Source organism: Beta vulgaris, chromosome 1 (assembly GCF_026745355.1).
Source record: "Beta vulgaris subsp. vulgaris cultivar EL10 chromosome 1, EL10.2, whole genome shotgun sequence".
Taxonomy (NCBI): domain Eukaryota; kingdom Viridiplantae; phylum Streptophyta; class Magnoliopsida; order Caryophyllales; family Amaranthaceae; genus Beta; species Beta vulgaris.
Genome location: NC_079202.1, coordinates 625,902 through 640,389, shown reverse-complemented (window position 1 = coordinate 640,389; position 14,488 = coordinate 625,902). Strand labels below are relative to the sequence as shown.

At 44.2% G+C, this 14,488-nt stretch overlaps 2 protein-coding genes across 2 annotated transcripts in view; one reads left to right on the top strand and one right to left on the bottom strand.

The window, feature by feature from the left end:
• The window catches only part of LOC125494161 (A-agglutinin anchorage subunit-like), a 29,896-nt gene that overhangs the window by 11,254 nt on the left and 4,154 nt on the right, over nt 1-14,488 (top strand). The window lies entirely within an intron of this gene.
• Nucleotides 2,678-3,639, bottom strand: LOC130589934 (uncharacterized). The gene is made up of 2 exons (XM_057391650.1): nt 3,314-3,639; nt 2,678-3,232 (listed from the first exon to the last, which is right to left on the bottom strand). The coding sequence occupies exons 1-2, from the start codon at nt 3,608-3,610 to the stop codon at nt 2,690-2,692; spliced, it is 840 nt and encodes a 279-aa protein (XP_057247633.1). The 5' UTR covers nt 3,611-3,639; the 3' UTR covers nt 2,678-2,689.

Genomic DNA, 14,488 nt, shown 5'->3' with positions numbered 1-14,488 from the left:
GAACAGATTCATATCCAGATCATCCGACAAGTGCCACCTATTTTACAACGTGCTAAAAAAGAATAAAGGATTCAACTGGACAGATGAGCATGAAGCTGCATTGCAGGATCTGAAGGTCTATCTGGCTCAACCTCCCCTATTGTCAAAGCCATCCACAGGAGAGACTCTCCAGCTGTATCTAGCTGTTAGCAGCAAAGCGGTAAGTGCGGTACTAGCCAGGGAAGCTGAAAATCAACAACTCCCAGTTTATTACGTTAGCAAATCCTTGTGGATGCTGAAACCAGGTACACATCACTTGAAAAGTTAGTGTTAGCTTTATATATGGCATCTCGTAAGTTGAGGCATTATTTGAGTCTCACCCCATTCATGTTATGACTAATTACCCCATCAAAGCAGTATTACGAAAACCTGAGCATTCAGGGAGAATGGCCAAATGGGCCATATCCCTGAGTGCACATGACATTAGGTATCTACCCAGGACAGCTATAAAATCGCAAGCCCTAGCTGACTTTGTGGCAGACTTTAGCCCTGACCTAGCAGCTACCGCTGAGGAAGAAGTGCGCCACATTAACAAAGTAGGTAAATCAGGCTCATGGCAGCTGTATGTGGATGGATCTTCAAACTTCAGAGGGCTGGTCTAGGTATAGTGCTAAAGTCGCCACAAGGGGACATGATAGTACGCGCTATCTGCTGCGATTTTAAAGCTACCAACAATGAAGCTGAATATGAGGCCTTAATCGCAGGTATGATACTAGCACATGATTTAAAAGCTAACAGTTTGCGTGTCTTCAGTGATTCGTTGCTAATAGTAAGCCAGGTAAATGGAGAGTACGCAGCTAAAGATTCTAAAATGGCCTCTTACCTGGAGCTAGCCAAAGACAAAGCCAAGTTATTCGAAGAGTTCAGCATAAAACAGATCCCACAAGATATCAGTTATTCGAAGCTGCGAATGAAAGCCACAAGATATCATGTTATTTCTGGCACTCTATTCAAAAGAGCTTGCGCCAGCTACGATCTATTACAAAGATGCTTGGAGAAAGACCAGTGGGAGCCCACACTCAAGGAGTTCCATGAAGGCGAATGCGGGTCTCATGCAGCTGGAAGAAGCTTATCAAACAAAATCCTAGCATACGGGTATTATTGGCCAACCATGCGTGCTGATGCTAAGAAGTATGTGCAAAAATGCGAAAGCTGCCAGAAACACGCAGGCATGACACATCAGCCAGCTGAGATACTGCACCCCACCTTAACACCCTGGCCTTTCATGAGGTGGGGCATGGATATTGTGGGGAAATTACCTGTAGCTCCAGGGCAAAAAGTTTTCATGCTAGCACTCACGGACTACTTCTCCAAATGGATCGAAGCTGGGGCATTCCAGCAGGTGAGAGATAAAGAAGTAATATCCTTTTTTTGCATACTAACATTATCTGCAGATTCGGGGTACCTAGCGAAATCATTTGTGATAACGGATCACAATTCATAAGTGACAAGACAAGGCAATTCTGTCACGAATGGAACATCAGCTTGATAACTTCCACACCTAGATATCCGCAAGCTAACGGACAAGCTGAGTCCAGCAATAAAGTAATTATCAATGGCATTAAGAGGCGCCTAAAAGCTAAGAAGGGAAGATGGGTAGAAGAGCTACCTAAGGTGCTGTGGGCAAACAGAACGACACCAAGAGGCGCCACAGGAAGAACTCCTTTTTCACTTGTGTATGGATGCGAGGCGGTGCTACCTGCGGAAGTAGCTGTCCCTACAGCTAGATACGGATTGATGACTCCTGAAGCCAACGACAAGGAACTTAGCTACGACCTAGATTCCATCGAAGAGTTAAGAGATAGTGCATTAATACGAATGGCCGCACAACAACAAATAGTGGCTCGTAGCTTCAACAAGAATGTCAAAGCTAAAGTATTCAAGGTAGGAGATTGGGTTCTAAGGAAAGTTTTTCAGAATACCCAAGAGGTCAATGCAGGTAAATTAGGAATCAGCTGGGAAGGCCCCTATCTAATCGATCAAGTAGTTGGAAAGGGAGCTTATCGCTTAACTACTGAAGATGGAAAAGCAGTACCTAGAAGCTGGAACGCTTCTCACCTTAAGCTGTATCATTTCTGACCTGGGGCATCAACCAGGTTACCACCGGGCCAAAGACGCCAGAATCTTCAAAGGCAACCACTGCTTTGAAAGCATTGGTCCGCCAGGTAAACAACAATTTAATTTGTCTAACAACTTAAGTATTTTATGCTTGTAGCAGCAAGCCATCTAAAGTCCACTTCATACGCAGGTTAACGCAAGGGGTTGCAGCACCCAGGTGGGTAGCTGGAATTTCGAGATTCAGCTACAAGGTCGTAGCACCAGCATCAAGCAGCTAAGGGTTAGTTCACCCAAACTTAGCTGAATGGTCGTAGCACCAAGAAAACGGGCCCAACCTGAGTTGAACAACACTTACCCCAGGTAAATAGGTTGTTCTAATATCTAAGATCAAAAAGCATGCATGTAACCCAAGTATTTATCAAAGTATCAATAGCTAAGATCAAAAGGCCAAAGCATAAGTTCAAACGATTAAATTACTAAAAGGAAATATGTTCTTACAAAAACGCATTGCCCCCGTAGGCAATGGTAAAAGTATCAAAGCTAATTAAAACTAAAATATTCCAGAAAGAAAGCTGATGAAGTACTAAAGAAACTAGGAAGCCACGCTGGCATCATCACCAACAGTTTCGTCTTTGCTAGCTGGAGCGGCACCCTCTGGCTGGTTAAGCAGTGGAGGAGATCCAGCTGTAGATTGTTCTGAGTCATCTGCCTTCCCACCAGTAGCTAGGGCCTCCAAGGCAGCCATCGAGTCCAGCTTGAGGAACCTGTCGATATAAAAGTTGATACCCTTGTCGTCCAGCTTCTTGAATTTTATCAGGTATGCCAGCTTCGCAGTTTCAATAATTTTTGCCTCAGCCTGAACATCTAAAACTCTTTCTTCAGCATCTCTGACAACTGTGTTCAGGCGCGCATTTTCTTTCTCTGCTTCAGCTATCTTTTCATCTTTTTCTTGCCTCTCTTTCTCCATTAATTTTTGCTCAGCAGCTAGCTTGCTCTCAGCATCCAACCGAGACTGTTTCTCCCTCTCTAGCTTAGCTTGGTGGCTCAAATTGTCCTTTTGTAGACGAGCCACCTTATCCTGAAGAGTAGCGACAGTCCGCAAGCTGTCCCTGGCAGCTATGCAGCTCTGGGAAAGCTGGCGAGGTAATGAAAATCATAAGTATAAACGGCAGTAGTCATTTTCTTAATCTAAAGTAGGTCAAAAGACGTTACTAACCTGCAGGGATAGCTGAACAGCATGATTCAGGATGACCTCAGGGTCCTGTCCCTTTAACCTCTTTTGTGCGGCTGGGAATACGAGCTTGTCAGCTGCAGGCCAGATCCCACCTTCTAGACCTTCTTCAGCTAGAAAATCGGCAGGAAAGCTCACGAGGACTTCATCCCTAGGAGAATCCGTCGTGATGTCAATGGTGGTTGGGATGGTAGATGAGCGAAGGTGCTTGCGAGGAACCCTCTCAACTTGAGTCTGCCCAGAAGAGGCTGCTGATCTCTTCCTATTCTTCAGCCTATCCATAGCATCTTCGTCGGACAAATTACTAGACCTTGCTGGAGCTGCATGGATGAGGAAAACCTAGTTAGCCTAATATCCAAGAACTGTGAGCAAAGTAAAACCTCCACCAAAAATCAAAGTTACCTGTCGACATTGAATTGGTGCGAGAAGAAGCCTTAGAATCCAGAGGTAAAACTTCAGCAGGAGCCGTGAAGGTGCGTTCCTCGATAGGGAAGTTAAGCAAGTCCTGTAGCCTCTCAGCTTGTTCAGGAATCTGGGAGATAATAGGGCCAAGACCTGCATGAGAAACAAGGTAAGAACCTAGTTAATTCATTTTTAGAAACAAAGCACAAATTGGACAGTTAGGTACCTTTGGTAGACCAACCCCCAACTAGAGGGCCCCCAGCTTCGCCCAGCGAATCTTTCACTACAAAGAAATACCTAGTCTTCCAAATAGAGTCTGAGCAATTGTACCTTCTATTAATGGGGGGAGGGAGCCTTAGCCCTAAAAGTGATGAAACCCTTGCCCGATTTCTAACGCTATAGGCAGTCAGTAGTTCGTTTAGAGAGAAAGGATTATGCCATGTCTTAGTTAGGGCTTCTAAGGTTAAACAGGTTTTCCAAAAAGCTGGCATCAGCTGGCCAGGAGAAAGGTGCAAGACTTCCATGAAAGATCTAGTGAGGGGGGAAAATGTAGTTGTATCCTAGGTAAAAAGGGTGCTCGTAATAGCAAATGTAATCTTCAGGGCAAGTTTCGGGCCTGCATGTGGGAGTAGGGAGGATAATCTGAGCATTTTCAGGGAAGCCCCCCAGAACTTTAAGCACCTCAAGATCTCTCTCAGTAACAGACGAAGCAACGTCATCTATGGCTCTACCCATTAGGAAAGAAGAAAAAATCTACAGAGTTCTTGAGGAAGAAAGAAAGAGAAAGAAGCTTTACCTGAGAAGGAGATGAAGTCGCTAGAAAATAAAGTGAAGTTCAGGAAAAGAGGAGGAGTCCTTTAAATACTGGTAGCTCAACGGTAGTTTGGGCTAACGGATAAAAATTTATTAATGCGTGAAAAATTATCTTTTAGCTGTTGATAAGTAATCATTATCTGATGAATTTTTTCACTTCCCAAGAAAATTATCTTTTAGCGGATTAAAGGAATTTATCTCCTAGAGTAAAAGTTGTTATCTTCACACGTTTTAATTCCTCAGATTAAGAGATAAAATTTAAGAAATACAAGTTTGTTTAAATCTTAAATTCTTTTGCTAACAGTTTGTTTTTGATTGGTAACTTGCGATTTTAACTCAGCTACGCCTAGGTTGGCATCACAAGTTAGGGGCAATTGTTATGTCCTAAAAATTTCCTAAGCTGAACCTGCAGGTTATGCATCTGTCCCAGCTAGGGATTATCAGGTAACAGCTACAGCAAGCAGAGACGAAGGGAGTTGAATAAATTCAGTTGAAAGAGCATTGGATACTGATCAAGACCAAGTCAAAACAAGTAGCGTTACGCCAAAGAAATAGGAGGAAGTGGTTAACCAGCTGAAGAAGAGATCTCCCTAGATTCTAGGAGTTGTGGCACTTTCGTAGGGAAGTTAGTTATGCAACGTTCAAATAAGGAGTAACGTTACACATTTGTATTAGTATAAATAGAAGGGAATAACACTCTGTACAACACAAGTCTTCACATTACATTCCTTACATTCTTCCTCTCTTCTACATTTACAATATTCTCAAGTGTATTTAGTACAAGCTCTAAGCTGCTAGCTGCTAACTATAAGTTGTAATCTTCTCGAATAGTGTATTGGTGGACTCAATTCCACCCGCGGTTTTTACCCTCTTCCTGGGGTTTTCCGCGTCACCATTTCTTGGTGTCTTTGCCTTTGCTTTGCATTCTCTTTCAATTCCGTAGCTAGTATCTTTTGTTGTTTGTAGCTGTATCTCCATTAGCTGTAGATCCTCAGCTAAGTTCTGCCTGATCAGAATTTGGCATAAACACGAAACTATGTTGTTATTTCTTGTTAAACTAATACTATAACTAATCTATTATGTACAAAAGTTAATTTCAACTTGTTCATTGTTTATGCCAAATTCTGATCAGGCAGAACTTAGCTGAGGATCTACAGCTAATGGAGATGCAATAATAAGAAATGCTGGCTACGGAATTAAAAGAGAATGCAAAGAAAAGGCAAAGACACCAAGAAATGGTGACGCGGAAAACCCCAGGAAAAGGGTAAAAACCGCGGGTGGAATTGAGTCCACCAATCCACTATTTGAGAAGATTACAACTTATAGCTAGCAGCTAGCAGCTTAGACTGTCTAAATACACTTAGAATATTGTAAATGTAGAAGAGAGAAAGAATGTAAGTGAAAGCAATGTAAAGACTTGTGTGTACAGAGTGTTATTCCCTTCTATTTATACTAATACAAATGTGTAACGTTACTCCTTATTTGAACGTTGCATAACTAACTTCCCTACGAAAGTGCCACAACTCCTAGAATCTAGGGAGATCTCTTCTTCAGCTGGTTAACCACTTCCTCCTATTTCTTTGGCTAACGCTACTTGTTTTGACTTGGTCTTGATCAGTATCCAATGCTCTTTCAACTGAATTTATTCAACTCCCTTCGTCTTGCTTGCTGTAGCTGCTACCTGATAATCCCTAGCTGGGACAGATGCAAACCTGCAGGTTCAGCTTAGGAAATTTTTAGGACATAACAATTGCCCCTAACTTGTGATGCCAACCTAGGCGTAGCTGAGTTAAAATCGCAAGTTACCAACCAAAAACAAACTGTTAGCAAAAGGACTTAAGATTTAAACAAACCTGTATTTTATCTCTTAATCTGAGGGATTAAAACGTGTGAAGATAAAAACTTTTACTCTAGAAGATAAATTCCTTTAATCCGCTGAAAAGATAATTTTCTTGGGAAGAGAAAAAATTCATCAGATAATTGATTACTTATCAACAGCTAAAAGATAACTTTTCACGCATTAATAAATTTTTATCCGTTAGCCCAAACTACCGTTGAGCTACCAGTATTTAAAGGACTCCTCCTCTTTTCTGAACTTCACTTTATTTTCTAGCGACTTCTCTCCTTCTCAGGTAAAGCTTCTTTCTCTTTCTTTCTTCCTCAAGAACTCTGTAGATTTTTCTTCTTTCTAATGGGTAGAGCCATAGATGACGTTGCTTCTCTGTTACTGAGAGAGTATCGAGGTCTAAAGTCTGGGGGGCTTCCCTGAAAATGCTCAGATTATCCTCCCTACTCCCACATGCAGGCCCGAAACCTGCCCTGAAGATTACATTTGCTATTACGAAGCACCCTTTTTACCTAGGATACAATTACACCTTTTCCCCCCTCACTAGATCTTTCATGGAAGTTTGCACCTTCTCCCCTGGCCAGCTGATGCCAGCTTTTTGGAAAACCTGCCTAACCTTAGAAGCCCTAACTAAGCATGGCATAATCCTTTCTCTCTAAACGAACTACTGACTGCCTATAGCGTTAGAAAATCGGGAAGGGTTTCATCACTTTTAGGGCTAAGCTCCCTTCCCCCCATTAATAGAAGGTACAATTGCATCAGACTCTATTTGGAAGACTAGGTATTTTTTGTAGTGAAAGATTCGCTGGGCGAAGCTGGGGGCCCTCTAGTTGGGGGTTGGTCTACCAAAGGTACCTAACTGTTCCATTTGTGCTTTGTTTCTAAAAACGAATTAACTAGGTTCTTACCTTGTTTCTTTTGCAGGTCTTGGCCCTATTACCTCCCAGATTCCTGAACAATCTGAGAGATTACTGAATTGCTTCAATTTCCTGTTGAGGAACGCACCTTCGCAGCTCCTACCGAGTTCCTACCTAGATTTCAGGCTCTTCTCGCACTAACTCGATGTCGACAGGTAATTTGATTTTTGGTGAGATTATACTTTGCTCGCAACTCTTAGATACTAGGTCAACTACTTCTCACATCATGCAGCCCAGCAAGATCAGTAATTTATCTGACGAGATGCATGGCAGGCTAAGAATAGGAAGAGATCAGCTGCTTCTTCTGGGCAGTCTCAGGTTGAAGAGTTCCTCGCAAGAACCTACGCTCATCTTCCATCCCAACCACCATCGACATCACGACGATTCTCCTAGGGATGAGTCCTTGTGAGTTTCCTGCTGACTTTCTAGCTGAAGAAGGTCTAGAAGGTGGGATCTGGCCTGCAGCTGACAAGCTCGTATTCCCAGCTGCACAAAAGAGGTTAAAGGGACAGGACCCGAGGTCATCCTGAACCATGCTGTCAGCTATCCCTACAGGTTAGAACATCTTTTGACCTACTTTAAACAAGAAAAATGATCAATGCCGCTTTATACTTATGATTTTTTTGCTTGCCAGCTTTCCCAGAGTTGCATAGCTGCCAGGGACAGCTTGCGGACTGTTGCTACCCTCAGGATAAGGTGGCTCGTCTGCAAAAGGACAATTTGAGCCACCAAGCTAAGCTGAGAGGGAGAAACAGTCCCGGCTGGATGCTGAGAGCAAGCTAGCTGCTGAACAAAAATTATGGAGAAAGAGAGGCTGGAAAAAGATGAGAAGATGCTGAGGCGGAGAAGAAAATGCACGCCTGCTGCAGCCGTAAGAGAAGCTGAGGAGAGGCTTTAGACATCAAGCTGAAGCAAAAATTATCGAAACTGCGAAGCTAGCTTCCTGATTAATTCAAGAAGCTAGATGACAAGGGTTCAATTTCTACATTGACAGATTCCTCAAGCTGGATTCTATGACCGCTCTAGAAGCTTTAGCTACAGGTGGCAAACAAATGATTCGGAAAATCTACAGCTGAATCTCCTCCTTCTCTCAACCAGCCGAAGGTACTTCTTGGTAGACAAGGACAAGTGCTGGGATGATGCCAGCGTGATCTCTTAATTTCTTCAATGCTTTCATTAGTTTTTCTTTTGGAACAATTTAGTTTTAACTAGCTTGGATACTTTTACCATTGCCTATGGGGGCAATGCGTTTTTGTAAGAACATATTTTCTTTCAGCAATTTGATCGTTTGAACTTATGTTTTGCCTTTTGATCTTAGCTATTGATACTTTGATGAAGTACTTAAGTTACATGCATGCTTTTTGATCTTAGGTATTAGAACAACATATTTACCTGGGGTAAGTGTTGTTCAACTTAGGTTGGGCCCGTTTCCTTGGTGCTACGACCACTCAGCTAAGTTTGGGTGAACTAACCCTTAGCTGCTTGATGCTGGTGCTACGACCTTGTAGCTGGATCTCAAAATTCCAGCTAACCCACTGGGTGTGGCAACCCCTTGCGTTTTACCTGCGTATGATGTGGACTTTAGATGGCTTGCGCTGCGAGCATAAAATACTTAAGTGTTAGACAAATTAAGTGGTTGTTTACCTGGTGGACCAATGCTTTGTGCAAAGCAGTGGTTGCCTTTAGAGATTCTGGCGTCTTTGGCCCGATAGTAACCTGGTAAGTGCCCCAGGTTAGAAATGATATAGCTTAAGGTGAGAAGCGTTCCAGCTTCTAGGTATTGCTTTTCCATCTTTAGTAGTTAGACGATAAGCTCCTTTTCCAACTACTTGATCGATTAAATAAGGGGCCTTCCCAGCTGATCCCTAACTTTCCTGCATTGCCTCTTGGGTATTCTGGAAAAACTTTCCTTAGAACCCAATCTCCTACCCTTGAATACTTTAGCTTTGACATTCTTGTTGAAGCTACGAGCCACTATTTGTTGTTGTGCAGCCATTCGTACTAATGCATTATCTCGCAATTCTTCGATGGTATCTAGGTCGTAGCAAGCTCTTTGTCGTTGGCTTCAGGAGTCATCAATCCATATCTAGCTGTGGGACAGCTACTTCCGCAGGTAGTACCGCCTCGCATCCATACACAAGTGAAAAAGGAGTTCTTCCTGTGGCGCCTCTTGGTGTTGTTCTGTTTGCCCACAGCACCTTAGGTAGCTCTTCTACCCATTTTCCCTTCTTAGCTTTTAGGCGCCTCTTAATGCCATTGATAATTACTTTATTGCTGGACTCAGCTTGTCCGTTAGCTTGCGGATATCTAGGTGTGGAAGTTATCAAGCTGATGTTCCATTCGTGACAGAATTGCCTTGTCTTGTCACTTATGAATTGTGATCCGTTATCACAAATGATTTCGCTGGTACCTCCGAATCTGCAGATAATGTTAGTATGCAAAAAGGATATTACTTCTTTATCTCTCACCTGCTGGAATGCCCCAGCTTCGATCCATTTGAGAAGTAGTCCGTGAGTGCTAGCATGAAAACTTTTTGCCCTGGAGCTACAGGTAATTTCCCCACAATGTCCATGCCCCACCTCATGAAAGGCCAGGGTGTTAAGGTGGGGTGCAATATCTCAGCTGGCTGATGTGTCATGCCTGCGTGTTTTGGCAGCTTTCGCATTTTTGCACATACTTCTTAGCATCAGCACGCATGGTTGGCCAATAATACCCGTATGCTAGGATTTTGTTTGATAAGCTTCTTCCAGCTGCATGAGACCCGCATTCACCTTCATGGAACTCCTTGAGGTGGGCTCCCTTGGTCTTTCTAAGCACTTTGTAATAGATCGTAGCTGGCGCAAGCTCTTTTGAATAGAGTGCCAGAAATAACATGATATCTTGTGGCTTTCATTCGCAGCTTCCTAGCTTCCAGCTTATCTTCTGGCAAGATGCCCCTCTCCAGAAAATCGATGATTGGCTGGGTCCAGCTAGTGCTTCCTGCCTGGCTGTCATCTGATTGCACCATGTTTACCTCTTTGCTGATAGCTGGCTCAGCTAGGTGGGCTATAGGTATTGATTTGAAATCGCATTTTCTGAGTGCTGATCCGAGGTTAGCTAGGGCGTCTGGCCTTGTGTTTCTGGTCCCTTGGGATCTGTTTTATGCTGAACTCTTCGAATAACTTGGCTTTGTCTTTGGCTAGCCATGGTAAGAGGCCATTTTAGAATCTTTAGCTGCGTACTCTCCATTTACCTGGCTTACTATTAGCAACGAATCACTGAAGACACGCAAACTGTTAGCTTTTAAATCATGTGCTAGTCATACCTGCTATTAAGGCCTCATATTCAGCTTCATTGTTGGTAGCTTTAAAATCGCAGCAGATAGCGCGTACTATCATGTCCCCTTGTGGCGACTTTAGCACTATACCTAGACCAGCCCCTCTGAAGTTTGAGATCCATCTACATACAGCTGCCATGAGCCTGATTTACCTACTTTGTTAACTGTGGCGCCTTCTTCTCAGCGGTAGCAGCTAAGTCAGGGCTAAAGTCTGCCACAAAGTCAGCTAGGGCTTGCGATTTTATAGCTGTCCTGGGTAGATACCTAATGTCATGTGCACTCAGGGATATGGCCCATTTGGCCATTCTCCCTGAATGCTCAGGTTTTCGTAATACTGCTTTGATGGGGTAATTAGTCATAACATGAATGGGGTGAGACTCAAAATAGTGCCTCAACTTACGAGATGCCATATATAAAGCTAATACTAACTTTTCAAGTGATGTGTACCTGGTTTCAGCATCCAGCAAGGATTTGCTAACGTAATAAACTGGGAGTTGTTGATTTTCAGCTTCCCTGGCTAGTACCGCACTTACCGCTTTGCTGCTAACAGCTAGATACAGCTGGAGAGTCTCTCCTGTGGATGGCTTTGAAGTAGGGAGGTTGAGCCAGGTAGGCCTTCAGATCCTGCAATGCAGCTTCATGCTCATCTGTCAATTGAATCCTTTATTCTTTTTTAGCACGTTGTAAAACAAGTGGCACTTGTCGGATGATCTGGATATGAATCTGTTCAGTGCAGCTACCCTTCCTGTCAGCTTCTGGACCTCTTTCAGGTTTCGTGGTGACTGAATATTGATTAGTGCTTGCACTTGGCTGGGATTGGCTTCTATTCCTCGCTGGGTGACTATGTAGCCCAAAACTTGCCTGCTGGGACACCGAAGGAACACTTGCTAGGATTGAGTTTCATCCCATACTTCTTTAAGACTTCAAAGGTTTCCTGCAGGTGGTCCACATGATCCTCTGCTTTCTTTGTTTTGACCAGCATGTCATCTATATAGACTTCCATCGTGTCCCCCAGCTGCTTCTCGAACATCTTGTTGACTAGCCGCTGGTAGGTGGCACCCGCATTTTTTAGCCCAAAGGGCATTACCTTGTAGCAATAGATGCCTCTTTCAGTCATGAAGGCGGTCTTTTCTTGGTCTGCAGGATCCATTAGTATCTGATTGTAACCTGAGTAGCATCTAGGAACGTTAGCCTTTCATGGCCAGCTGTAGCGTCCACCAATGCATCAATCAATATGTGGCAGCGGGAATGGATCTTTGGGGCATGCCTTATTGAGATCTGTAAAATCGATGCACACCCGCCATTTGCCATTTTTCTTTTCCAACAACCACCACGTTAGCTAGCCAGTCGGGATATTTGACTTCTCGGATTTTGCCAGCTTTGAGTAGCTTGTCCACCTCTCGTTGACTATCATATTTCTTTCTGGAGCAAACTTCCTTCTTTTCTGCTTCACGGGCTTTGAGTTGGATCGACTTTAGCTTATGGGTGATGATGTCAGGCTCAATGCCTACCATATCTTCATGGCTCCACGCAAAACAGCTTACATTTTTCTTTAAGAATTCAATAATCCGCTGCTTCTCCTCAGCTGGCAGGGATGCCCCAATCTGCACGGTCTGCTCTGGCTTTGCTGGGTCCAACGCCACTTCATCTACATCTTGATCTGTTGGCTTGGCTGGCGCTGGACCTTGCTGTAATTGCTAGATAGATTCCTTTTTTGCTTTTAGAGATATGCTATAGCATTCCCTAGCCAGCTTGCGATCCCCCCTGATTCTTGTACTCCCCACTTGGTAGGGAACTTAATAGTCTGGTGATAGGTGGAAGGTACAGCTCGCATTTTGTGGATCCATGGTGTCCCCATTATGATGTTGTATGCTGAGGGACAATCTACCACATTGAACCTGGTTTGGAGGTTGATTCCTTTTGCATAAGTGGGCAATACGATTTCCCCGAGCGTTGTAGCTGGCTCGCCATTGAACCCGAACAGAACGGTTGCTTTCCTGAGGATATCAGCTTCCTGCAGCCCCATGCTTTCTAGAGCATTTTGAAAATGATATTAGCTGAGCTGCCATTGTCTATCAAGACTCGCTTCATGAGGCAATTGCTGACGGTGAGAGATACGACGAGGCCGTCATGATTATCAGCTTCTTCATCTCCATCTTCTTCGTCGAAGCTGATGGTCATGCTTCTGAGCTTTTTCTCTTCAGCACTCCTCAGCGGGCTAGGTGCAGTTTTGGAACCTTCTCGAGCAAATCTCTTGGCTGCAGAGTATGTTAGTCCACATATTTCTGAACCTCCAGAGATAGAATTGATTACCTTATCGTGCAGGGGCTCAGGTGGCGGAGAGGCTGTTGCTGGCTGGGCCAGCTTTATCTTCTTGCTGCCCCTTCTTCCCCATCAAGTGCTCGAGATAGCCCTTCTTGAGCAGCCAGCCACCTCCTTTTTGAGAGCATTGCATTCTTCTGTTCGATGGCCATGGTCGCCATGGTAGTACACCACTTGGTGGTGTCCTTCTCGCTGTCTGGTCTGTCGCTTTTGCGAGGCCACCTAACTGTGGTTCCCAGCTTTTCTAGTGCGTTTACTACGCCTCCTGCATCCACGTTAAAACAGTAGGAAGCAATGGAAGGGTAATCGTTGTTAGAGATTTACCTGTGGCCTTGCTGGCTACGTTATTACTTTCGCGCTTCTGAATGGCTGATGGCGCCAATCAGTCTTCTTCTGGTTCTGGGATTTCCGATCATAGCTAGGCTCACTCACGTACCTGGACGCCTCGTCCTCCTCGACACGTATCTCAGCCATAGCTCTGGCCCTGACCTCTTCGAATGTGCCACATGGGTACCTGGTCAATTCATAATACAATCTAGATTTATAGGTTAGTCCTCTCCTGAATGCTTCGATAGCTGTGGGAACATCCAGGTTCTTGACAGAGATCATTTCCTTGTTGAATCGATCCAGGTACTGCCTCACAGCTTCATTGGCTTTCTGGGTGATGCGGTATAAGTCGCCGGTGTGCTTCTCTAGGACTCTGCTGCTTGCAAACTGCATGTAAAACTTGTTAATCAAAGCAGCAAAATTTTGAATGCTACCTGGCTTAAGACTTATCAGCCATTGTAAAGCAGGTCCAGATAGGGTGGCCCCGAAGGACTTGCACATGGTGGCTTCTAGCAGATGCTCAGGAATGGACAGAGTCCACATCTTCTGTTTATATTGAGCCACATGGTCATAGGGATCCGCAGCTCCATCATACAGCTTGTGAGGCTGGGTCACGTTGATCTTTTTGGGAATCCTGGCTCTTGCGATTTCTTCCACGAAGGGGGATTGGGCGTAGCCATCAGGAGATTCTTCAGCCACAGGGGTAGGTGCTCCAGGTAGCTTCGTCAGCATGCGAAGTATTTTCCTGTTCTGAGATTCTAGGAGCGCCATTTTCCTGGCTTGGGATCAGCTTCATCTGCTTCATCGTCGGATCTAGCTGCTCCATCTTCACCTTCGCTGGCTCGGAATCTTCGAGATCAAGCACCTTAGGAATTATGTTCCGGATACGCTGTTTGGGGTTTTGTTACTTTTGACAGAATCCAATTCTTTTCTGAGGCTGTCATGGTCTGCTGGGCCTCAGATTGAGTGCGGTGAAGGTCCTCTTGAGCCTTCAGCAAAGCCGCTTTCATTGCCTCAGCAGAATCGTCAGCCATTTCAAAGTTGGGTTGAAGTGTTTCTTTTTTGGGATTTTGATGAGAGTTTAGCTGTAGAGCCCCACGGTGGGCGCCAAACTGTTTATGCCAAATTCTGATCAGGCAGAACTTAGCTGAGGATCTACAGCTAATGGAGATGCAATAATAAGAAATGCTGGCTACGGAATTAAAAGAGAATGCAAA